We start from the raw sequence: 27070 nt of genomic DNA on the forward strand, positions 1-27070 counted from the left end.
TTCTCTGATGTTATTTCTTTCTAGAGTCCATAAGCTTTGTGGTATTGTGAATAGTGAACAATTCCAAGTTCAGTGAGACAGGAAAGTAGCACCTCTATACTTCAGCTTCATGCTTCTGCTTTCCCTCTACTATTCTTGGTGGGAAAAAATATCTTTTGGCTTGGAAATAATAATAATAAGCAGCTTCTTCTTATGGTCTAACATTAGGAAGAAAAAACAACCTCACAGAGATGCTATCAATTCTTCAGTAATCAGGGTAATTATTACCAACAATTCATATCACAGCTAGCACAGCAAAACTCCCACTCTGACTGTATTTAACTTTGTTTATTGAGGACAACAGATATCTTTTCTCATATCAAAGCCTGAAGAGGGAATTACCAACAGATTCTGGCACACAATCACATTCTTTCAAAATACACTATTATACATCATGAGATCCCTGAAACCAGAGAAGTTTCCATAAAATTCAGACCACATTATTTCAAAAGGTTTGGAGGGGAAGGATAAAAATGATAGTACAATTACAGTCAGTGGAAAATCGATTGAAAAAGGAAGCAGGAATACCCCTATGATGACAGTGCATTTCCTGAAATGCAAATCAAGACACTGTGTTGTGTGAAATGGTGTCTGCTCAGACTTTCAATAAAACTAGAAATCCTTATTGCTTATTTATTTTGTTGGATTGTTGCTATATACAGAGTATGAAAAATATATTTATTGGGTTACAAACAGAAAAATACACAGGAGGAAATTGAGTATGGAGTTATGGATGTCTGACATTGCTATTCACTTTGACATAACATGGATACTAAAAAGGAATGAAGCTCCACTGACAGTTGACTCAAAGGAGTCACCTGCACGAGGCCTAAGAAACAACATTAACTGAATAATCACAGAATCACAGAATGGGTCACACTGGAAGGGACCACAGGAGGTCATCTGGTCCAACCTCCCTGTTCAGTCACAGAGAGGTCATCCCAGAGCATGGGGCACAGGATTGAGGCCAGGAGGTTCTTGAACATCACAACCTCTCAGGACAATCTGTTCCAGTGCTCAGTCACCCTCACAGTGAAGAAGTTCTTCCTCATATTCAAGTGGAACTTCCTGTGCATCAGTTTCTGCCCATTGCCTCTTGTCCTACTGCTTGGCACCACTAAGAAGAGCCTGGCTCCTCTCTTGACACCCCCTTGATTTTAGAACTAAACAAATACATATATTACTAAAACTGAATCACAAAGTGAAACACACCAATTTTTAATTTTGAAGGTCAGTGTTTAAATTAGACTTCTGGGGCAGAAAAGAAATATTGAGCTCTCATATGTATTATTCATTATAGAAGTAGAGCATGATAGATTCTTTCCTCAGTTGAAAAAATTACAAAAAGTTGCTTAACTAAAAGTATCAAATGTAAAAGCAATTTTTTCCTTTGTAAAGAAGTGTTACATTTTACAGGAAAATGACATTGTTTCACTGGCAGAAGATGCTTACATCAGTGATGTCATGTTTCAAACTTTTTCAGAAACAATGGTATAACCCTTAAAACACAGATATAATCCACAATCAAGACACAAAACACAATACAGCATAGACATGACACATTATTCATGGTGAGGAAAGTATTGTAATATAAAAAACTATTACAAAAATATGTAAAAATTACAGTTTAAATCTTAAATTTACACTCCAATGTTATAAAAAACAATTCAGACTTTCCCTTTGTAAATGGAGAAAACAGTGTAGCTATACTGGGATGCTACTGTGCCTCAGGTAGCTGTACCTTAAGTTTTGGTGATTCTGGTCTCATAACAAGCTTAGACCTAACATGATAAGTGATTAACTAGCTGAACAGCCTCAGCTTTGTGTGATTTCCGCCACAGTCACACTGTCCAGTTACTCTGCACAGTTCATAAAAACAGGTGAAAGCCTGAGTAAACAAAAATTATCCCAGTGGCAATTATTCCATTTGCCACTTGTAGACATGAATTCTTTACCGAGGAGGAAGGTGATATCTCCTTCCATGTGGATGTCCTGATCCTCTACCTGGAGAGAGTAAGAGAGGAATTAAATACATTCAGTAAACATTAAAGGAGGAAAAACAAGGGCTTATTAAGATAGCATGCAAGAAAAGTGACAATTATACATGTCTTAAAAAAATACATGTCCCTGTCCAGTTGGTGTATAATTATGTCTACTATTCTGAGATCTTGGAGGATAAAGTGCATGGTGGCTCTTTTTAAAACTCTTGGGTGACAGTAACTTTTAAACTTAGTCCAATTAATGGGTTGGGATAGTGAATCTCATCTGTGCCTGGTAGATCTGATTGTATGAATTCAGGTAAGGATAATATGCTGTTTAGAAGCAGACATAAGCTACATTTACAAATATTTTCATCCTGCTTTAAGTATGCCTGTGCACTATACTGCTTAGTTAGAAAGTCCTATTAGCAAAGCAGTACTCACAATGTAAATTAAATAATTTCTCAGCATTGACGTTCTACCAGGTCCCATCTGCATAACAGTTCTACCAAAATCCTATTAATCAGAAGCATGCTTAAAAGCAACACCAGTGTGGAAGACTTGACTAAGTATCTTGCAAAGGAGAGGCTGCTTGTATTATCAGCCGTTATGTGTTTTACTGTGTGCTAAGACTCAAGTGAATGTACCCTTTTGATACAATTATATTCTGTGAAGAAATGGATAATAACAGTGATTTCCATAGTTCTTAATGCTCAGTTTACTTTTAGGTTCTTATAGAATGAGTTAACATTGTGATGTAAAGCAATGTATTAGTGGTCTTAACTTCTAATTAATGAAGCTTGTCTACCAATAGGGTATATGGGCTGTGGTGTGGTGTTGCAGCCACAAACCTAAAATCCATACATTATCAAACAAGAAATATTAAGGGAAAATCTACCCTCCTGGGGCTTAGATGTCCAGCTCTGAGTAACACAGATGTGCTTTTATCCATTTGTAACACACAGCCAAGAAATTTATGGAGAGAAGTTAAATGAATAAAATCAAACAAAAACCCCCCAACCTTCCCAAAATGCAAAACAAAAAGCCACAGTTGAATTCCCTGCACTCAAAATACAGTTAGACGATGAGCTGTTTATTACAGCAGCTGGGTAGCTACTATTGGCCATATAATGAAGGATGCCTGAGTCCAGCTTTTGTTCTGCCTGAGGGGATTCAAGTCATCCTCTCAGAGAAATGCCACTGCTTCTCAGGTTGATGCTTTCTTGGTGGAGGCACTCTTTCCTCCACTGGTGAAGCTGAGACATTGTCACAGAATTCTTAAACATTAACTGATAAGAGAGAGCAAAGGCTGCCTAATCATTATATACACTCCTGATACAGAAGATATGGGTCCTATGGTTACTGTTCCACTACTTTTTCCTGCATTTAATCCAATGATTTATGTATGATATGCAACAGCTAGAGCCATAACAGTGTGCCATGGGAAGGTACACAGAGGATAGGATAAGACAGATATCAGTATTATTGCTAGGGAGTTTTATCACATAAGCTACCATGAACAGAAAATGGCTACTTTTTTGGGTTTTTTTTCTCTCTTTGCTGAGACACACATATAACAGACAACAGCTACATAGAGAAGTAACCCAAATACCTGTGCTAATATTAGCAAACTTAGGAAAACAATTTTGCCAAAATGAGTCATGTTGGCAGATCACTTTAAAAGGAGCTCTAAAACATTGCAGGGTTCTTTTATAAGGACAGATGTATTTTTCCAATAAACCTGTTTTACTTACAACACAGGCAATTTAACTGCAGTTATGGGATCATGTTTTAAGAGTGTCCTGAGGGTAAGAAATAGGGATAGTGTAAAGGAAGCCAAGATGTTTAAATAATGCTTCTGAAAGACATTTATAACACAGCAGCACTGTTGTGATACGGCACGAAATGATGACACAGACACTGCTGCTCTCGAGGGGAACAAAAAAGAAGCAACTTCATTTTTTGACTCCAACATTTATAGTTTTCCAAAGGTGACAGTGGATTGGAGGGTGACAGTGCCACCTCTCCAATGCCACTGGACAGACCAAGGGTCCATCAATTCTCTCCACTTCCATGAAAGAATGCAAAACATAGGTTATTTACAGAACTGTGTGTGAGAAAGTTTGTTGAAAGAATGTAAACATCAGAAGGCTTAACAAAGTCTTACAAAATCAGAGCGACACAGCACAGTTACTGTGGAACATACTTTGTGGAATACACCTAGCCATAAGATCTCTGGAGCTGGTCAGAGATTATCTGACCCCTGAATAATCAGGTTTCTTCAGATGGTCAAGAACTGGTAACAATGACCAGTTTGGGTTTTGCTTATGGTCAGTATACATACTCTATAATTTAGCTTTATGTTTTACATAGAGGATCAAAGAATATTATTTGTGAATCAAATGATATTATCTTACTCTGAAGCATTCAACAGTGGCAGCTGAAACACATTAAAGTCTTCACTGTATCTATTTATTATTTATCTTTCCTGATCACATCAGCAATCTTATTTGAAAATCTCACATGGAAACATAAAAGTAATTCAAGGCTCTGCAGACTTAATAAAATAATTTATGCTTCTTAGACACCTCTCTTCCTTTTGCTTATTTTCTTTAATCTATGTGTATGTGCTTCAACTCACAGTAATGAGGAAGCAAAACTGAATTAAGTCACCTCAACAGTGTTATCCACTGTGGTTTTTCACTGAAATGTCTGAAGTGAGGCTGGTGAATGACTTAAGATTAATGCCAAGGCAAGACAAAACTTGCATTTGTATCACTTAGGCAGTGACCTGGAAGCAGGGATGCTGGTCTAGAAAACCACTTAAGAATGTGTTTAACTTTATTCATATGCTTTAGGGTTTTGTTGAAGTATGAACGAAGATCTGCAGCTAAAGACTTCAGACACATTTCTGTGCAGCTGTGCCAATTTGTTTTAGAACTGTTGCAATTTTAAACACAGTTCAGCTGAGACCAAGCATGAAAATTACAAATACCACATGAAAGCTTATTTCCCAGAACACTGTGAGTAGAAGATGACTGCAGATTACAATACTACACTCCACCTCACCCTGCAGAGTTGGTTTTTGCAAGGGACAATACACAACTGTGTAACTGATACTGATGTCTTGTGAAGGCTGACCTAGAACAGAGGCTAGACAGAGTTAAAGAATGAAGTAGGTATTTATTAAAAGGCCTCAATAGATACACCTTGGGCAGTACAAGAGCCCAAGAGCTGCACCCAAGATGAACCCAAAATGGATGACCAGTCATGGGGTCTCACACTTTTGCAAGTTTTGATCCGTTAGCATATTGGAGTTAATTGCTCAGCTTTAGGACAATTTAGTTAACAGCTTTAGGTTATGAAGTCACATCCTTCTTGTTTTCTCTCTTCAGTCCACCATTGTTTATGGTCTTGGGCCCAAAACTAGCATGGATTGTCCTTGGTCCCAAGCTAGAAAAGGACTTGTTCTGTCTACCTATTCTGTGAAGAGAGCTTATCAAGTCTTAAGATGAAGCTCAGGACTACACACTAAAGCAGCACAGAATCAGAAAAATATAAAAGCTAAAACTTAAGGCATCAATGCAAGTTTTGTTGCTGACTGCTGCAAGGTTACTGCACACATAAACATGAACTGCAGGTAGACACAGAGCTGTTATATAGGTGATAGGGACAATTCCAAACCCACAAACATGTACCCATTTTTTACCTTGGGATTGCAGATGTCTTTGTGTGAACCCCCTCATCTGGTTATGATATGGAGAAACAAAATGACTTCTGTGTGGCTGTTGTAACCTGGGATTAAAATCTCTTTGTTCTCTTCCTGAAAAACAGTATTCACTAAGCAACTCTGACAATATGTAAGATTACATGGAGAAAAAGAGAGACAGTGTATTCTTTTTCAGGAAACCATATTTCTTAGTTTTGTGCCAAAATACTCAAGCACAATTACAATCTTTCCAAGCTAAAGTCAGTCTAACAAGCATGGTTCTTGTCCTCATTTCCATCTATGCACATCATGATTACAAGCTGCTAACAAGTGTATTTAGAAACCAGATCAAAATTTTATGACACAGATTTGGAGACTGCAGTCATTAAAACAAACAGAAATCTCTCTCCAAATTGGAATCACAAATCATAATTAAAATAGTTAAATATAGCTCTCAAGGAAAAGCAGATGCTACCAAGGTCTGGTATTATAAAACACCAACAGATATGCTCAATTTTGAGTGTCCAGCATGAGCTTGTTATAGAGCCACATCAGAAGTATTGCTGCCACATAATGCAAAGTACTGAACTAGCAGAAAATCATTTTGCCTGTTGTAATTTGCTCAAGGAATTCTGAAGGGGTAATTTTTATCCTCATTACAGACATTATTTACAGACATTATAACTGCTCACGTATTAAGCAGGTAATAAACATAATATGAGCATAAACACTGAGATTCAGTGTAAATTATTTCAAAGTCTCGAAGCCTCAACATTCAGCCTGATCTTGATGTTAAAAACATTTTAAATGTTTTTTACCCCAAAAGTCAGGCAGCTCAGGTAGGGAAAACAATTTTGCAAACTGAGCCATAAAGCTGGGGGGAAAGAGCAAGATCTTAAGCAAGAAAACACAGTTTTTCAAATTGCCCAAAAGCTCTCTTCTATTTTGAAATATGTCAGCAAATGCAATAAGAAGTATTTAATCTTCAATGCCTCATTCCGACCTTTAACTATCAATGTTAAATAGCTCCCCTGTGGGATTGAAAGAAAAAGCTTGGACATTTAATTTCTCCTACAAAAATATCTTTAGTCACTGAATAAATAGTGATGTTTCTGTCAATTAATGATACTTATTGCATATATCTCACTAGCTATGTACCTAGATGGAAATATTATTCTATATAAACTTGGATAATCAAATTCACATAAATTGCTAAAAAGAGCAATAGATCTAATATTTTCTTAGATCTATTCATTGCTTCTTGGAGAAAGAACTTAAAATTTACTTAGCTTGATGGGCTGCCTGTGTAATTGCTGCTGCTGTTGAAGGAAAATTTAGCTCATCTATATATGAACTTTATTGATAAAATTCACACAATGCCAACCTGTGTTAAATCCATTTCCTCTTGGTCTGCTCTGTATTGTTCTGTTCTTTGCCATGCAAACCTTGCAAATGAGAGATTTCAGATTCTGGAAGGGTGTGTACAAAGACTCCTGCAGAAAACACAGTTAAAAATCAATTATTCTTCTGCTCTTCTTTCTTCAGGTGTAGCACAAATGAAACACATACACAACTATAAGACTTGTCTTAGCCACACTTGTGCATGCATGAAGCTGATAGATCTGGTTCACACTTTTACAGGAAATAAAGTTTGAACATTTAATATTAAATGTGGATACCTGGAGAGATGAGCAGGGGTGCAGAAGAAATGCTTTCCCCTTTCTCACTTAACTAGACTTCCATCTGCAATACCACAGGCAGAGGTGGTTAAAGCCTCCACATAAGGACTGATGAACTCATGGAAAATACACCAGTTAGAATCAGTCTCTTAATCTCAAACATCACAAACAGAACTTACCCAACAGTAATACATCTGCCCCAACTCCTGACTGATAAAGTGTAACTAACTCTAAAAAGAAATGGGGGAATTAAATTCAAGTGTTTACCTTGTGGTGTGATGAAAAAATCTACTTGTCAAAAGGACAAGCTGAAGCTATTTAAGGATGCAATATTGAGAGATGTGATACATCCTTAACTTTCTCTGATTTCTGTGAGCTTTGAAAAAGTGACAGATCTTAGAATGTATTTCTTTTTTTCCTGATTGGTACTGGGCATGTGGGATTTACTACACAATGAAGAGAATCAGGAGAAGAGAGTTTTTTGAACAATAGCACAATTTGTTATTTTCATAAAATTGAACTGATTTTTACAGGATGACATTTCCTTTTGAAGATTACAGGATAAACTAAAAAAATCTAATAGGCAGCAAGACTGCAGTAACTAGAGAGGTTTCTTAAATTAAAGGTAGAGTCGGACTCCCTGAATGAACCCTGCTGAGAACTTCCCTAATACATTTCTTAAGTTAACAAACATCTTTAGAGAGACTTAACTAAAACTAACAGATTTTTTTAAAATTTTGTTTTACCACACAAACTGGGTCCAGCCTGTGAAGAACACAGAGAAAAACCTTTCATTTTATTCCTGGGAGAAATGGAGGTTGGATGAAAAGTGAGATCAGAAAAGAACAAAACATATCAATTATGCTGCACCCATGATGTAATTTGGTTTTAATTTTAAAAATTGACCATGAACATACTCATTAGTGAGAAGCACAATAAAAAGGCTAATAAAGTGATAATATCATTGCCTCACTTCTTTATGAGACTATTATAGCAAATTTTCTGTGAGGATAAACAAACTAATATGATTACAGTTTTGAAAAACAGAACTAGCATAATAAGAGCTTAGTATAATTTTGTAAAGAAAACAAGATGGTTCTATTTTTAGTCTTATCAGAAGCTGTCCATTTTTTTATCTTTAACAGCTGTTAGGCTATAAAGAGCTGAGCTATACAAAAACTTGCCCACAAAAATATCAGTTGTATTTAATGTATACATTTTCTTCTTTTGGTATAAGAATCTGTAGGAAGCAAACCCTAAGATGTTCAAAATTTTTGATATACATGTAAATACTTAACCAGGATTGTATTTCCACTGTAATTGTCAGAAACCTATTAACTGTATTTAAGCCTATCATATTCAAAACACTACTGATTCTGAGATTGCCTCAAGGCCCTGAAGTAATGCAACTGTCCAGATAATAGAGAAATTACCCCAGGAGTTAAGAGACAAGCACTGAACAACCAAACTAATAAATTTTTCCTATTATTTTTCTTTTCCATAACAAAACATAAAATGTAGAATAACTTCTTTTCTGAATACAATACTGTCACTATCACCAGATTAGATTTGTGGTGCTCAAGTTTAGATTATTAACAAACAAGTGCTGAAAGATCTTGGCTTCCAGCAGTACATTAAGCTCTGCCAGGAACTAAGTACCATTTTTATTTATTAAAGTTGAACTTATAATAAGAGGAAAAACCAATCACATATACTTGTTGTCTTGCCAGTGTTCCCAACTAAACTGGCATCTCTTGGCAATTCTCCCCAAAACAGATTCTTGCCTCAAACTGATAAGCTGGAAAGCTATTTTATTAGTCTGGGTACATATCTCTGCCATATATGTACCATAAAATTGTACCTAAAAAAGAAAAAGGTATTTAAACTACTCAGAAAGCTCACATAGCTAGAGCATTTTTCCTCACAACAGAACAGTTTATCTGGGGTTTGTTTAAAACAGAGCATCAGGCTTTTAAAAATCCTAGCCTAGATATTACAGTTGACCAAGCATATTTCTAACTCTGTTCTAGGAAAGTAAGATCTTTCTTCATCTTCATTATAAAACAGAATAAAATAGAACTCCAACACTAACACAAGATTTTAAAATGTTAGCTAAAACATACTACACAATAAATTTTAAAATACCTGTATCAATTAATATAAAAGTTGTACAGATTTAAATTTTTATTGTCAAAGTTACCCGCTAACCTGAATTCTACCCAAGAGGAAAACAAGTATCAATTTCATTTTGGATACTTTAACATTTTCCCATTTATTCTTTAAACGCTCTATTGTTTTGTGAAAGTCCTGCATGAAATTCCTGGATGAACCATTAGCCCAATCCAAAATCTACTGAAATCAACAGACCAATTAATAGGAACCGCAGGATTTGGATAGAGGTTATGGTCCTAATCATATGACTGAATACATATGGAAAGGATTATTCTCCTCCTTCATGCTAAAAACATGCTCATTCCACCCACCCACAAGAGCTGCACTCCTCACTTCAGACCAGCATGGTATGCAGCTGGATACAAAATCACAAAAGAAAACCAGTTATACAAAAACAACTGGCACTGATGCATAAGATTAAAGTAAATCAAAACTGAAACCTTTTTTCTCTGTAATTACTTTAACCTCAAGTGATACATTCAGTAGCAGGTAAAAGCATTTCAAAGGTAAGATTTTCGAAAGTAATTAAATGACACAGGCTTTTCAGATACATTAATTGAGAAAGACACATTAATTGAAGGTCTTTAGAGCTACCTTCCCAGGTGGATACAGATCTACCGAATCTCTCCACATATTCTGTGCTGGTGGGGCACGAGGCAGGTTTGAGGCTTCAGCAGTGCATCAGCACAGTCTGGCACCGAGTCCAGCAGACCTCTGAGCCTGGACACGCTGCCCCTGAGCAATGCACAGTGCTCAGCAGGACCTCCCTGCCCAGACATGTCTGAAATTTCACTGCTCTTTTGGTAACACAGCATGCACATCTTATAAATCCCCAGATCTGTAAGATAAAGTGGGACTGAGAACTAAATAAGTACCTAGAGCTACAGGAAGGTACTTGGTGAGATTCTAAAATAAATACCCGTATTTACCTATTCTAAAAGACGGTACCTTCTTCTGATTTGCACCTCCTCTTCAAATTTGCCAAACCTTCATCTCAAAATTTAGGTTCCTTTAAAAATATCAGCTTAAACACCTTTTTTAAAAGGTGTTCTTAATATGTTGCTTAAAATCTTATGGGAGAAAGGTTTCATTAATATCTCAGTACTAGAAAACTATTGTGGGCATTTTCATTTTTGAAATTGACAACTATTTTCCTTCTATTATTTTCTGAGTAGTGGGAACAAAAATAAAGGTAAAATTAAAGATTCCTTTATAAGCTCAGTTTTTCTACTCTTTTTTTTTTAATTATTTTTTTGTGGAGAGAATAAAAAAGAATAAGAAAGAGAAGAAAAATACAAAGAAAGGGGGAAAGTGTAAACATGAATACAAAAACAACAAAGTGGACAGGTACATTTTTACAAAGAATGCAGAACTAAAAGGAAGTGATCACTTACATTGCCTTCCAAAAGTTCTTCCACAGAGCAACCTCGGTGTGCCTTCTGGTATTTTTCTTGAAAAAGTTTTCCATCAAACACTGCCCAAGGCATCAGATCATCCATCCTGAATGGAAAGCCACAGGCACTGTTGGCCATGAGCAAAGTTGTAAGGCCACGGATAAGGACAGCACCCAGATGTACAGCTCTGGAGTCTACCTGTGCAAGCTGTGAACACACACACACACATAAAAAGGCAGGTCTCACAAGTCAGGAAATATAAGCCATCTTACCACCACATATAAACACACAAGCAACAAAGAAAATTGTCAGCTGTCCTGATGTTGTGACAACGACGACCCTCTACTCCACAGCAGAATTCATCTGAGGGTTCTGTATCTAGTTTTATTCAATAAAGTGGAAGAAGTGAAGTTTAACAAACACAGCATCTCATTAAAGTTTTTAAGACCAATACATTCAAAATATAAGTGGAAAGACAAAATAAATGGCTCCATAGTATTTTTCAAGCGTTAGCAGCTCTGCAGGAAAAAAGTTCTGTTAGTGAAATGCAAAACATGAACTGGGAGTACAAATTGATGTGTACAGTGATCTACTGACCTTCCAGAGTTTGCTTACCCCGGAAATGTTACAGCATTTAGAGATCATTTAAATTGCAGCATTTGACAGAACAAAATCCTAGCTTTTATATTAAACACTCCAGAATTTCCTTTGACTGTAATCTGAAAGTCAAATTATTTCACTTCAACCTGGATGTCTCCAGAAGAAATACTGGAATCGTGTGACAACATTTTGAAAATGAAAAATGAGAAACTCAACAAGACAATTAAAATTCACAGCCAAGATAAACTCCATGCGTGAATTTAACATCCTGTTGTGGCAGAGGACAGCAAAAGATAAAAATCTTGAATCCAGTATGGGGAAAACTCTGATTTTAAGTATTGTTTAAACAGTACAAAGCTCTCAGTGGGCAATGCCTTTTCCAGTCTCTTCCACAGCAGTCCGTTAGGATCGGGAGAGATTCATAACAGTGTAGCCATCAATACTGTAATCCCTTGTAGCTGGTGTACCCTTAGGGTATAAATTATACCAGAAATAGAATAGTATCCAAAACAGTCCAGAACAGAAAGGGCAAAAAGTGACTCAAATTGTCTTAGCTCTAGCTCCTGCAGAGCTGTTGAACTGTTTGTCTGAAATGCAATGGAAAGGGTTGGCCATTATTACTGCATCTTACACCTTGAAAGATCTTCAAAAGACTTAAAGGTATGGACATACAGCATCAGTGCCTTATGTTTTAAAAAATGACAAGTAGTAGCAAAATCTGTGAAATGTAGTACTAATGAATGAGAATTTTTCCTTCCTAAGGTCCACATAACAAAATCAGGAAACCTTTGCTAGCAATAGAGAGCTACAAAGCTTCTTCCAAAAATGAAAATCATAAATCATTTGGAGAATAGAGCCAGAGCCTGGTGAAGGAATTAGGTTTTTTGCACTATTATGCAAAAAGCTGAATTCTGTTGCAAAATTTGACTAGGTGAAGCTGACTTCCGTGATGGGGTTCTCCCCAGCCACAGACAAGGGGCAGTAGGGTTGAAGATATGAGGTGCATCTCCATGGGCTGCTTTCTGTAAAATGCAAAAGCAAAAGAGGACTCAGATATGAAGACGCAGTCAGGGAAGATGCCAGGCAGGGAGGTTCAGAGCCCTCTGGGAAGAACTTCTTCTGTCTCTAGTGATTCCTGGAAAGGTATCAAGCTGGCCGCCAGGGCACTGACCCAACATGACAGTCAGTAGCTGAAATTCATCCAGTGCAGACAGCTGGAGACAACCACTGACATCCAGACAAACGCAGACAACACAAGTTAATTTCACAGAACTGTAAGATGGTTCGGGTTGAAAGGGACCTTAAAGTTCATCTAACTTTAAAGTTAACCTTAAAGTTTCAAGCCTCCTGCCATGGGCAGGGGCACCTCCCACTAGAATTTGAGTTTGACACTTCATATTAGAGTAAGGAAACTCCCTCCTGCCCTCCCTTTAAAACAAATGTATTTTCAGTAGGGTATCAGGCCACTGAGTTTCAGGAATTTATTGCCTCCAGATGTTAGCTCCCATTTTGCCAGCTGAGACTACTAACTACATGCACACTCATAATTCTCTTGCTCTGGCAAGTAAAGCAGGGGTTTGCAAACTGTTTAACGATGCTGAAGGGTACTTGAAAGAGGAATGTGGTTTAAGTGAACCAGTATTTGTACTAAAGTAAACTGCTAGAGTTTACTTTACTGCACACAGTCACTTATCATGTTGCAGCTGAGATTCTTACATTGCATTTACTAGATTGTTTCTGATCACCAGATCAAACCTGAAGATCTGCTAAGGAAGTGTGTCCGCATCATTTACAACCCTAGCTGTGCTCTTTACAGTTAAACTTGAGACATAGTGACCAAAAAGATAAAATAATGTTGCTGCTGACAGGCTCGGTGGTTAGAAGATTACATTATCTTGGGATATCAGTCCAGGACTTCCCTAAAGCACTTTAGTATTGGGAGGTGGAGGGTTTGTGTGTGTGCATGTGTGAGTGAGATCAGGTAAGGCTTGGTGTTTTAATAGAAATTAGTATGAGCAAGACCAATGCAAGAGCTATCAACAGTGATTTCTTTATTTTAATAGGACAGGAAATACATTGACTAAAGGGTAATTTCTATTTTCCATGTCTGGCAATGAAAACCAAAGAAAATGAAAGCACGGTGAGTCTGTAACAATGAGGCTGGGCACATGGCAAACAACAGAGGGGCCTTGACATGGGAATGCTCACAACTGCTTGGTGTCTGGAGTGTTAAGACATCATGATGAGAAGTGGAAAATTCCGAAAGAAAAGAAACCTTGTCTTCCAGGGCATTTCACCCCAGAGATTACTTCCTTTTGGAAATTGTGTCTGCACTTTTTACCATTTCTATAAACTCAGGACCCCCGTGAACCACGTGAGATGCAGCCCTGTGATCTCGCTGCTGCTACTCCTACCACAGGCTGATGACATTTGTGTGAGAGACACAGGAAATACGTGAGAACTGCTCCTCCTGCACCAGCTGCCTCGGCTGTGACCCTGCTGCTGAACCTACCAACGGCAGCTCCCCACCCTTCCATCACTTGGGGAAAAAGAAAACTTTTTCCTATTTGAAGACTCAGAACTCGAAAGTTCCCAGTCCTTTAGCATCACTGCACCAGAGGTTACTGATATCAGAGGCTTGATCTGAACAGGGTAAGCTACTTCAAAAGAGAAAGGGAAGTGCTACAGCATCCACAACACTATGCATGAAGTTTTTTTTCTAACAATTTCAGAAATTTCTTTGCTAGAAGACTTATATCACTGAGTTCAGGCCAATCTCTGTGGCTGTGTGCACGTGCATTGGTGACAGAAAGCCTTGGCAGGGTGGAAGGTGTTTGCTCACAGCAGCACTTTGCAAGTCTAGACAGAGACTGCGCATCCTGCTGAATAGTTTTAACTTACAGGAAGAGAAAATACATGGCTTTTGTATATGAAATGCAAATTTCCAGTTCAAATTTTATCTAATAAAATAATAATTTTAAAAAATAATCAGGATGTAAAAATACCTTTATGTTTTAAGGAAATACTAGTAGTCTTCTGACTCTTCTTTGTAGATTCAGAAGGGATTTTTTGATAAAGGTGCAAACCTGATTCTTTGCATTTTGAAAGCTGTACAAACTATTTCCAGGAGCATACTAAAAAAATCATTTGCCCCTCAACTGATTGGAGTTTAAAAGCTTCACATTCTGTCAAAATGATAAATAGGTTCTATGACAGTTGAAATGTGAGGGTGAGTATCTGAACATGCCGGATGTCTGCAGATACAGCAAAGCCATCTCACCATGAGAATTTCTTGAAACCAAGGAGAAAATATATTATGACAATTTCACACTTCTTTACTTGTGCTGCTTTACATGTCCTCTGTATCTCAATGTACTAAATACAACATTTTCATTTAAAAATGTGTTCCTTTAGTAGGATTTTCAACAACATTCTGGGCATGCTCTTTTTCAATGTAAAAAGTCTCTATTAATAATTGTTACTTAGGTTAGAGTTTACTTTTTTCCTTTCTGTTGCCTTCTTCCTGTGTTGAAGTTGAATACAGAAGACATGACTATGGCTAACATTTTGGCATAGAAATTTAAAAAGAAAAAGCTTTAACATTACATAATGCATTTCTCCACTCCTCCCTTCCCCACCCACCTACAAAAGAACACACCTGTTTTTGAGATGAAAGGGAAAACATAACACTCAAGGACAGGTTAGTATTTGATCATTCCTACTTAAAATTAACCAATTCAACAACAATAGTTAAAAATCAATGTAATTTGTCACACAAAATAAACTGCTGGGATTCAAGTGGTAGTGATCAAAATGTGTGTACTTGTCTAGTTTAACCAGCTCCTTTTAGATCCATTTGAACTCAGCTGGTACATCATCAGTATTGCTGCTTCTTACATTAACTCCCCTAGCAGCCACCTGTATCATAAATGATCAAATATTTAACCATAGGCAATTTGTGCTTGGGCAATAAAGGCAGCAGGTGGATCCTATCTCAGGAACTTGTCACTAGAGCAGTAAGGCTTAGCTTTGCCTGAGAACTCTAAGGCACTCCGTGTTCTAAACACAGAGAGATGAACGATCAGCTGATGACAAGTCTTTGCAATGGAAAGCATCACTAAACAACCTCAACCCAAAGACAAAGCCCAGATTGTTCTGCCTTCAGCCATTACTCTAAGTTCTCAGTGGGAGGTGGCAAAAGATGCTAAAGCCCCTGCACACAGGAGCTCTACCCTCTGTTCTTGAGAAAAAGATAAACTAAACTGGTGCAATGTTGGTAAATTACAGGAGTGTCACCCTGCAGAGGTGGGCTGGTGAAATAGTGCATTTACTAGGTATCAGTCAGCTTTAAGCAATAAGCTGCTAGGCCTTGTCCAACTGAGGAAGGAGAGGAGCACCAATGTTTTGAAAACAGTCTAAGGTTTATTCTGATGGAAGATTACACCTTAAATTAAGCTCTTCCTGCTTAAACAAGGTGTGCACAAAGGAAAAAGGGGATTGAAAAGAGATCCTATGAGGGCATCGTCTGCAACAGAAACCAGAAAAACCAGTTTTTAAACACTTCTAAGACTTTGAAGTAAATATTTAGCTGTAAACAACCCATTTGTTTAGTATTTATATGTTCAGGAAAGTTTATTTACTGGATTTTGTCAGGACTTTGATGTAAAATGATACCTCTCTGTGGATCAACACTCATATTTACATTAAGCCAAAACCACCACTGAAGTAAACTTAGAAACAAAAATTAAAAATTGCTTTTACCATTAAGCACTCTACAAATAATAACACAAAAGTACTACTGCTAACCAATTTACAACTAGAAAAAAATTTCCTTCAGTTCCAAAAAGATTACATATCATTTCTTGAGATGACTGAAATAACATTACTTCCCTTATTTTAGCCACAACTGCTCACTCTGATCTAAAGTGCTATGACAGTCCACAATACCTATGACATCTACAGAATGTTGATATCAATTTTGAATTATAGTCACCAAGCTAACCATCTGACTGTAGTCCAGCCAGCAGCCATATCCCTTCTACAAATGTGAACAGGGACTCTGAAAATTCTTGTAGCCCTCTGTAATGATGTCTCTCTCTTGCATGGATGCCCTAATAAAAGTGATGCCACAATAAAGTTTCATCCTGTTGTGCAACTTACAGTGCCTTCTCCATCTTCCCTGCTGCCTATTTAAAAAAGCCAGCAGTAAGTATTGCTCTCCCAGACTCCTACATTTCTGTTAAATGCAGCTGATATTGGCCAACGCATTCAAACGTTATTAGGGGACACAGAGAAAACATTCGGAAAGCACGCAAAAGGTCCCTTCTCTCACAGTAACTTTCCATTGTAAGTCTTCAAACACCGAAGTTTTTCCACTCTTTTACTTTCTGTCACTCACTATGTATTTCTGTATTCTACTCTACACTGTCTAGCTCCATTACCAAAATCTTCAAAATGAGGGTCTTCATTTGCTGCTGCCTCATCCTGACCATACTCCTGATCTGAAGTCCTTATCCACACCTTAATCCAGCACTATGCCTTTGTTTAATCATAGGACTGGTCCATGGAACATAGTTTTAGGTGTAATAATTCTGCCACCGACAGAACTACTGGGCAGTGTGCGTGGCTGCCTATGCTGATGCAGGCTGTCCTGCCACAGCCTCAGACTCCATTGGCAAATGACAGCTTCTTAGGCCTGCAACTGCTCAGTTCACTGCTACAATTGTCCCAGGCTTAATTAGCCAACCTTAAAAATCATATTCTTTATTTTTCTCCCAAGATTCAGAGTGGAAGTTCAAGATTTATTCAATTGTCCTAAGGTAGGACCACCCCCTCTCTTAAGATGTTTGAGTTTATATTTCTTAAGGGTCTGTTTTATTTCGCACCGCCACCAACAGAAAGATCAGTGAATTTCAGAAGAATTAGATCTCACAAAATTTAGCATGTCTGCAGCACTGCAGCTTCCAGAAACATTATCACAACTGTTATTCATGCCATAATAATGTGCATAAGCTCTTCAAATAAAACTGTCATTAAACCAAGATACCTTGTGTAGAGAATTCCAGTAGAGCAATATTGCTTGCTAGTGCAATATCGGTTTTGTAGGTTGATTTTTTTCCCCCATTGACTTTCTTTGTATTGCAAAGCAGCTGCACAGTAAGATTGTTGATACTGCGGTTCACCCTTTGAAGTGATATGGTTCACAGCAAACAATTCTGGCTAAGGAATTTTCTAGGTGTTAAGTCCATAGGTTGAGGAGGAAAAGAAGAACTTGTCTGCTTCTATTTCATGACAATCCCGAGACAAATCAAATGAGTCACGCAGCAGCATTTCAGGTGACCTGTGAAAGAAACTGACAAACTGTAACTTGTGATCAGGGATGTTCAAGAGATCAGGATTTCATTTGAAACTAAACTACAGTAGAATATCCACTTCCAGAACACCTATTCATTTCAAAATGGAAAATTGCCATACACAGCTTGAAAGCTGCTGCATTTGGCACAAGAATGCCAACCCTGTGCTGTGGTTTAGATGAATACATACACAGAAATTAGAGAATCCTTGTTTGGTGCACACAGCTGTTGCATAAAGATGGTCTTCTGAGCAACTGAAGAACTGACTACAAATTTAGGTTTTAAAGAAAATAAAATTATTTACAGGTAGTATTCTACATTTTCTTGTATTAGCACTATGTCAGAGCAAATTAAAAATAAACAGAGAAAGAGTTTATGTGAGAGTAACTTGGCCATTTTTAAAGACTTATTGAATACAGAGAAGAATGCTGTTTTAAAGAAAATGCATGCTCTGTAATAAGCCAAACTTTGGCATTGCAGCCCTTCAGCCAGCACTGGACTCTGCAGGCACTTTGCTGATAACATTTCAGCCTCAGGAACTGATCTGCAGCCATTTTAAAACAAAGGGTACCTTTGTTTTTTTGGTTTGTTGTTTTTTTTTTTTTTTTTTTTTTTTTAATGCAGAAGATGCTGTGCCAAAATAAACTTCCTGCAGAACACCACTATGCTTTCAGCCTCTTGTAATTGAAAAATAGTACTGACCATTGCTCCTAGCCTGAACTATTCCTCTATTGTACTGGAGCCTCAGGGTGCAAATACAACATAAAATTGTATGATTTTGCTAGAAAGTTAAACATGCTGATGAGATTATAAACAATTAACTAAATCTCTCCATAAATCACTAATTTTCTTTGGAGGTAATACACAACTACCTTTACACATTTGGTGTTTATTGTCCCTGTTTGTTCCTTCCTCACATGTAACATTGGGATTAGAATGTCTTAACAAGTGATGATGTCTTTGGATGCTAAAAAATAATGCTGGTAAGGGATATTATAATGTGCTTTTATCACTTTTCTCTTAACACAGCTCCATTTCTTTATAAAAAGTTCCTTCAACCACATCTCAGCTGTTTCTCAGTGAACATCAAGTGAAATAACCCCAAAACAAAGATGAAGGGGAGAAGAATATATGCATGACATCAATATTAATGTTAATATTAAAAGTTCACTTTCACACAGCAATTTTGGCTAAAAAACTTAAATTACTGAGACTATTGTTACAAGCAAGAACTAAAATACAAGAAAGAACTGAACAATTTGACCAAAGTCATAAAAGAAGCAACAGATAGGAACTGGACACTGTCTTGACTTTTAACCCCTGGACAGTGGCCATGTCAATCAAGAATACACATGAAAAGAAAGGGAACAAATCAGTTCTTGCTGTTTCTGATACCTTCCAGATGAACATTTCTACTATAATAATTTGAAAACCTCCAGTACGTCCAGCAAAGCACTGCAACCACACGCCTATAAATGCATCCACCTCCAAGGAGCTCATTTCAGCAAACACTTGGCTTCTCTGAAGCTGCACACAGCCATCTGCTTCTTTTGCCAGGGAAAGCCCGGACAGATGTGCAGCTCGCATTCCTGTTCGGGTGTGACAGAGGTGCGTGGGCAGGTGCAGGCGGCCCTGGGCAGATAATGGGCAGGTGCGCGCGTGCCACCGCCTCCCGACAGCTCCATTCCCTCCCTGCTCCAGCCCCTGGATGTCACCTGCCCTGGGGGACACAGGTCACCCTCAAAGGCAGCAGGGAGCAACCCCACCTATGCCACACAAACACCACCTCCAACCTTCATGGGCTGCTGGCTCCTTCCAGCATACAATATGCAAGCAAGTGCTAACTATTGAACTCAGAAGTAAACGTACACTTTGACCAACACAAACTTGGCAGGAAAATGCCAATTGATTCCAGAAATATTTATTTTTCCCTCTCTATAATAAGTTATCTCTGACTTTTTCAAAGCTGTCAGTTTGCTTGATATTTTGGGAGAGCTTTATTATCCTCACTATTGACAAACATGTTTCACTTCCTGCAATATTATTTGCCATGGATTAAAAATTAACAGCAATTTTGTTATCTGAAATTCCAGAGTGTCTTTTACCTTAAGCATCCTGAAATATTCTTTACCCTATATACAGTCTAAAAGCAATTTATAACTGAAACATTGCTGCTATTTCCATGTTGTTGAAACTTTGCTAATTATGAGCTACAGGACAGTAAAGGGGAAAAGTCACAGAAATGCACAGCAAACTTTACACAATTATGCAGAAAAATGCAAGATTATCTTCCGCAAAGGAATAAAAATCATAAAAATCCTCTTTTTAAGACCCTTGCTCAAAACCTTGAGCAAGATTTTCTCCCTGGGTAAACTGAATCCATCTAAACAAATTAATTTTTTTCACAAAGTAGAAGAGATGACCTACAACTCAGCTCTCTACAGCTACCTGAAAGAGTCTGTAGTGAGGTGGGGGTTGGTAACTTCTGCAATGCTTCAAAGTGAAAGGATGAGAGGCAAATGGCCTAAAGCTGCACTAGTAGAGATACAGGCTAGATAATAGGAAATTTTTTTCACTGCAAGAGAGACGGAGACACAAGAGTGGTTAGACACTGGAGTAATTTGCCCAGGAAGGTGGCAAAGTCGCCACCTCTGGAAGTGTTCAAGAAGCATCTGAAGATGGCACTTGGGGACGTTGTTTAGGAGTAAATATGGTGGTGCTGGGCTGATGGTTGGGCTCCATGATCTTGGAGGCCTTTTCCAACCTTGACAGTTCTGTGATCTAGTTATGCTGTGGTTTGTATTTGTGCCAGTTTCATATAATAAAATTTACACAGCTATGTGAATTCTGGCATTGGGGCTCACATCAACTGCAAAAAATGTTCTGGAAAATAGACTCTAATAATACTAATAAATATCACAAATTTTGTCAGGAAGAAAATGGGGAGAGTGGGGCAGAAAACCAACCATGTCAGCAAGTTGAATAGGTTAGTTATGCCCAAGATTTCTTTTTAATAAGCTTATGAACCAACAGCAGCAAAAAAGGTAGAGCTAGTTGTCAATAGACTAAGAAAACTTTATTCAGAACTTCAAAAGATGCTTATGAAAATAGCCACAAATTTAGAGATGGGTCTTTGAAAAGTGCTGTAAGCAGAGCGTAACTACAGCTCCTGAAACATAATTGTATTTGCACTAATGCTTGACCCATGTAAGTGCAGTGGAATTGTTCTATTTTGACTGGTTCATTTAAGATCTTGAGTATATGAGAAGAATATTTCTAATTTTGAACAGGAACTGAATCAATTCCAACTTGAAATCACATTCCATACTGCTGCACTTTAGTTCCAGATTAGCCCAGAACACTGAGGAAACCTAAAGACTGCAGATGAGAAAATGGGCTGGGAAGTAACGCCAAGATCAGCAAATCACCTCAATTCCCCCTGCTCTCCACCACCTGCCAGTTACAATCCCGCCTACAATTTTCAGAACACTTTTGACAGATGCAAATTTTGAGGGAATATGAACCCTGATTCAGTAAAGCATCTGGGAATGCACTCAAATTCCATTTTAGTTAATACTAGTGTACAATACAGAAGCAGGTCCTTTCGTATATAAGAAGGGTTTATCCCTAAGATCTTTACAATATTCTTACTTGCATTTTATGTTTTACTCAATCCAATTAGACTTCAAGCAAATATTAATTAGGAAACAGTCACACAGACACAATAAACATACACTCCCTGGAGGAAAAAAGGATTTTTTTCAATAATCATATTTTGAAAAATACGGATAGCTCACAAAGGCTGTTTGGGGTCTCTTTGGAAAATATCACACATAATGGTGCTGACAAACACACCTTGGCTTGCCAACACATCAGGAGACTGAAATTATCGAGTCTTCAGAATATGGGTATTATTTATGTCTTTCTGTCGGCATGGCACAGAAGAAAAAACACAGAATAGACGCAGCAACATCCTTTAAATGTGAGGGATCCCAACCAAGACATCTACACTACTACTTATGACTCTAAAACATAGTGATATTTTACATGGATGTGGCCAAGTATCCCTCAGGAATATATTCATAGAAAAGTTCCTTGTGTAATAGTGGTATAATACCAAGGTAAACCAAAGTAATTTTGCTTCCATGACACTGCACAATGAAAAATAGCCAAAAGTTCTGTGCAACTAAAATTCTTGCTAAAGCTATTTCCAGCTTTCAAGCTAGTTAACTAGTTTGCTGAGTACTTCTTCTATTATTACTCCAAAAGCTAATTAAATAATACCTAATACATATTGTGTGAAAGTTCATTTGCAACCAAGTTGCGAAGAGTCTCTGAATCTTACAATTTCATCTAAAATGATTGCACTAATTTCACATCGGTAACGATTTTAAATAATAAATAGCTCTTGAAAAATTGAAGGAATATATTTCTGTGCTTGACTGTCTTATATCTCATACATATGCAGCCAAATTGCTCCTTTTACAAGCAGGACAAAAGATGTAGCAGATATTCTGGCAAAATGGAACATTTTAAAGCAAATCTATCAAGGGTTTGCAAATGCCCTAAATTCCAGCAGTGATGTGTATGCCTACCCACGCACCTGCTATTAACTTTGATTTCCCATTTGCTGACATACATTTCACTTCTAAAATAATTTATCAGGACCCAAAATTAATCTACTGCTTTCCAGTTTTTATTTCCTTTTTAACCAAATTTTTCCATTTCATCTTTGGTCACAACTTTCAGAAAAGATGTGATTCACAGCTTTACAGCTCCAACACAATTTTTTAATATTGTCACATATTTAGAGAAATCTTAGAAAAATGTAATTGTGTTTATAAGTCATTATGGTTTCTCCTGTTTGGGCTGTATTTTACATGCATTATTGTAATTGCACTTGTAAACCAGGGCCAGCACAATATAAGAAACAAGTCTGGAAGCACAACTGCTGGTGCCTCTTTTTCTCTGCAACGGCCAAAAGTTAGACTGATGGCTCTCTGGGCTTTTTGCCAACACCCCACACCAGATTAAAATAGAAAGAAGGGAACTAGACAACCTGGGGTCCAAAATTTAATTCTGACCTTATGTCTAAGCTCTATGGGAGGCTTGGGCAAAGTAGAATGCTAATTTACTATACAAGGGGGGCACCACAAGAAAACTAGAAAAAATCTAACCAGAAAAATGTCTTTTTTATCGTGTGCACATTTTGGCATTTTGAAACCATCAATCTTGAAAAATAATCAAATCTTCATGTATAAACATTATGTTATTCTCAGAAAGTAATATTTAATGTACAGTGTTGTTACATGTTCACAGCCCACTTTCTTTCAGCATGAGATAAACTATATTTTTTATGGCTTTAACCCACTTCATTCAAAGTAGACTTTTCTGTTTCATAGACTTGCGGGTTTATAGATCTTATTAACTATGAAACATGGACAGCATATTAGAAAGTAGATTTGAAAAGGAAGGTTGAAACACTCTCTTCATTCCATCAGAAGGGGCTCTATTTATATTTCCTCTCATATTTCATAGTGGAAGTTAAGTATTCTGCTAGAACATATTTGCTAATTGACTTTTTTTAAACAAATTAGTGTTCTTCAAAGAAATATTTACAAGAAATAAACATTTTTTTCTACATTTAAATAATACTGTAATGGTAAGTTCAAAATGGCAAATAAGAAAATATCTTCATAAAATTTTGCAGATGCTGACTAATTTTACCATTTTCTTTGGAAGCTCTGTGATTTAGCTGTTTTTAGGGATCGTTTTTAACTTTTCAATGGAGAACAAAAACTACGGTAAACAGATTAAACTCTATTCCTGATTTCTTACTGTAAACTCCATTTATTATTCAACCACATGTTAGTGTAAGTCATTGCACTTGGATCCTTTGATTTTAAACACAAATATCTAGAAAATAAGCTGTTAAATACCTATTGATACCTTATTCACTAACTGTTAAAATAACTCAATAACTCTATTGAGCATAACTCAAGTTTGTAAAATGACTAAATAAACACAGTAATGAATAAAAACTGTTTAAGCTATTCTGAGAAAGGATCTTGAAAATTAGATGGATGAATGGTAATTCTCAGAAAGCTTGCTTTACTGATCATTATTCTTAGAATATTTGTATAAGATATTCTATTTATTTAGTCCCCTGCCCTTTCAAGAGAGAATTCCCAGGTCATCATTAAGTTCTCTATTCTTGATACAGCTTGACAGGACACAGATACACATACAACTGAGAAACAGCAACTTTTTTTCCACAGGGAAATTCAGGTCATGAAAACACAGGAAAAGAGGTTCACTTTAAGCCAATGAGGGAAAGTTTTGAAACTCTTATTTATGTATTCACAACCTCAGAAGAGAAAGAGACCAAAATCTTTCCTCACTACTCCCTTCAGAAGGATTTATTCTGGCTCAAACTATTACCAAAGGCACCACCATGAATTTTGATAGAATAAGACAAGGAGCTGATCTACAAAGTGGCCTGATACAAAAAATTTCAGCTATGTTACATGGAGAGAAACCAACCATTGTGTTGGTTTCTAGCACAGCAGAAGGCATTTTGGGACAGTGCATAAAGTGCTTATATAAGCAGCAGAATGACATAACTTTGGAAAGGAGTTGCCAAAGGCAGAAGTCAATTCCAACAACATTCTGTCCACTTCATAAAGTGATACATGACACAGTGTAAGACCAGCTTCATACTTCCTGCACTTCTGTGTGCACAGCTGATCTGCCATAAGCTTTATGAGTAAATAACAAAATCTTGTGAACAACTTTCAATCAGCACAATGCTGATAAGTAGCATACATTGATTAATGTTATGTGTTTGGATGCAGATTTGTATTTCCAAAGAGCCACAACACAAATGAATCAAACAAAGACCTCTAATTCAAGCTGAATAAACTCTGAAGCACTTTAGAAACTTACACACCAATCCCTGTAAATGCATCTATAAACAAGTTGTTTCAACACTTCCTGCTTGGGCTTGATTTCTTTTATGCTGTTGCTGAATGACTACCACGCAGACTTGAAGTACTGATCCTCCCAATGCTGAGTGCAACACCATGTGCAGTAATGTATCTGACAGAAATAAATCCTACATTTCTGCTGTGTTCCATATTGCCTTCATTTCATTGCTTCCTTTTTGTTACACGGCCAGCTACAAATCAAATTTGTGATAACTTTGAAAAAACTTGTAGGTGCCTGGACTTCATCTGTTATAAGGAATCAAATAATGGAACTGGGATCACACTGGTTTTGTTATTTTGGTACTTGTGCACTAGAAACAAATGGATAGTAACAGGAGTGTTAACTTGAGATCAACAAAAAAGTACTTTCAAAATTCTCTCACGGACTGTACAAAGAAACAGGGAATTTAATGGAAATACAAGCAAGATTTTCAGAATAAAGATATGTTAAGGTTTTAACCATTTCTAACCCTTTCCCACTTACTTTTATGTAAACCCACAACTCAAATAGGAATTGACATGTGGAGTCTGTGCTACACATTGCTAATACTTTAATTGCAATTTCAGGCTATGAAATAAAAAACACTCCGGCATAATTTCATATGCAGGAAGAACTTTTTAAATGGTTCCTCTGCAACAACCATCTAGGAACCTTCAATCTGCACATGGAAAGGCAGAAGATAAGAAAGGAAAAAACCAGATTTGCATGGAGTATATATAAAATATTTAAAAGACCTTCCAAATAGTTACAGAACAGTGCAATTCAAATGGTTTTCACTGCAGTGAGTCACATTAGGTAACTTTTTTCTGGTTAGGTTTATATTGTTTATATTCTCCCTCAAGCAGTAATACCAAAATTTCATTTAATCTAGAGATTTTCATACAACTCACATCCAAAACCAAAATCCTCCTCAGTTAAGAAAAAATGAAGCGATGTTGCATGACAGGATTCACGTTACCGATTTTTCATCACATGGAAGTTTGGAAGCTAAGGAAGGAAGAAATCTGAGAACAATTTGCTCACTCTAGGACTGCAACCACTACAAAATGCCCCTTCCATTTTAATTTTTTGTGTGATTAGCAAATATAAGTATTCATACAAAATACAGCACATGAAAAGCCTACATATTTACCTTGACCCTTAGCTCCTGTATCTGTAAAAAACCTAATGTAGAATGATTTACCCCCAAAACATTAATCACAATGTTTCCATGAGTATTTCATGCTACATAATTATTCCAGTCCATACCTGCAGGCCTGTCAGTTGAGCTGCTGATTTCCCTTTGAGGCAGAGAATGAGTGCCAGAAATGCATTTAAGTCCTCCAGAGAGAGGCTACTGACCTGAAACAGATGAAAAAATGACACATTATCTGAAGGCTCTGAAGAGGACCTTTCTGAAAATTGAATCCTCTTGCTCAAGCACATCAAACTTGGAACAGTGACCTCACATAATGATGACCACCATGAATGCATCATCTAGGAAAGCTCACAGGGAACAAAATACTTTCTTTCACAGCTTGAATGACATGCATACCCCAATGCTTGTGTATAGTGTATACACATGGATTTCCACACACCTAACAAAATGCCCACCCTTCATTTTTTCCTTCTCCACTTCCCTTGGAGTTTCTTAATAACAGGAAATTTCTCCTTCTCTGTTACATCAAGCAGAGTAAAAAAGAAAAAAAAAAAAAGACTTTAAAAAAATTCCTTTATAATCAAGACATAGGACAAAAACCACCCCAATGAGCCACACATATGATGACCATCAGGAATTTTAAAAATTGCGTACACACTTACCTGTTAGAAATGTCAAAATATTCTAAAATATTTCAATTACCTATTTTAACCTAAATTTCAGGATTTATCAAAACATATTTAATTTCTTTCAAGTTTTAAGGCTACATATGGAAGCAGGGAAACTAAAACCTAAAATGTTCAAGTGGGGAAAAGGAAATGACAAGTCTATATTGATGTAACAATTCACTTCTATCAGTAAAGGGGGAATGGACACTTCTTCTGCTGTGAAAAAGTGTTTAGAGATGTTGCAGAGGCACATGATCAGCTTAGAAGAAACCCAGCACCTTGAGAGCAGCTGGCATGATTCCATGACAGTACCAGTCAAGTTCTACTCCTTTCCTTCCTCTTAGAAAACACT

General features: G+C 37.1%; 1 protein-coding gene across 2 annotated transcripts in view; it reads right to left on the reverse strand.

The window, feature by feature from the left end:
- Positions 1-312: 312 nt before the first annotated feature.
- The window catches only part of FAM120B (family with sequence similarity 120B), a 53089-nt gene continuing 26331 nt past the window's right edge, over positions 313-27070 (reverse strand). For both annotated transcript variants that reach the window (XM_041469106.1, XM_041469115.1), the window contains exons 6-10: positions 26161-26253; positions 10973-11179; positions 7112-7220; positions 5728-5841; positions 313-2043 (exon numbers count right to left, since the gene is read on the reverse strand). In XM_041469106.1, the coding sequence (XP_041325040.1) occupies positions 1991-2043; positions 5728-5841; positions 7112-7220; positions 10973-11179; positions 26161-26253 (576 nt within the window). In that variant the 3' untranslated portion in view covers positions 313-1990. The remainder of the gene's footprint in view (positions 2044-5727; positions 5842-7111; positions 7221-10972; positions 11180-26160; positions 26254-27070) is intronic.

Source organism: Pyrgilauda ruficollis, unplaced genomic scaffold (assembly GCF_017590135.1).
Source record: "Pyrgilauda ruficollis isolate IOZ18807 unplaced genomic scaffold, ASM1759013v1 scaffold101, whole genome shotgun sequence".
NCBI lineage: Eukaryota > Metazoa > Chordata > Aves > Passeriformes > Passeridae > Pyrgilauda > Pyrgilauda ruficollis.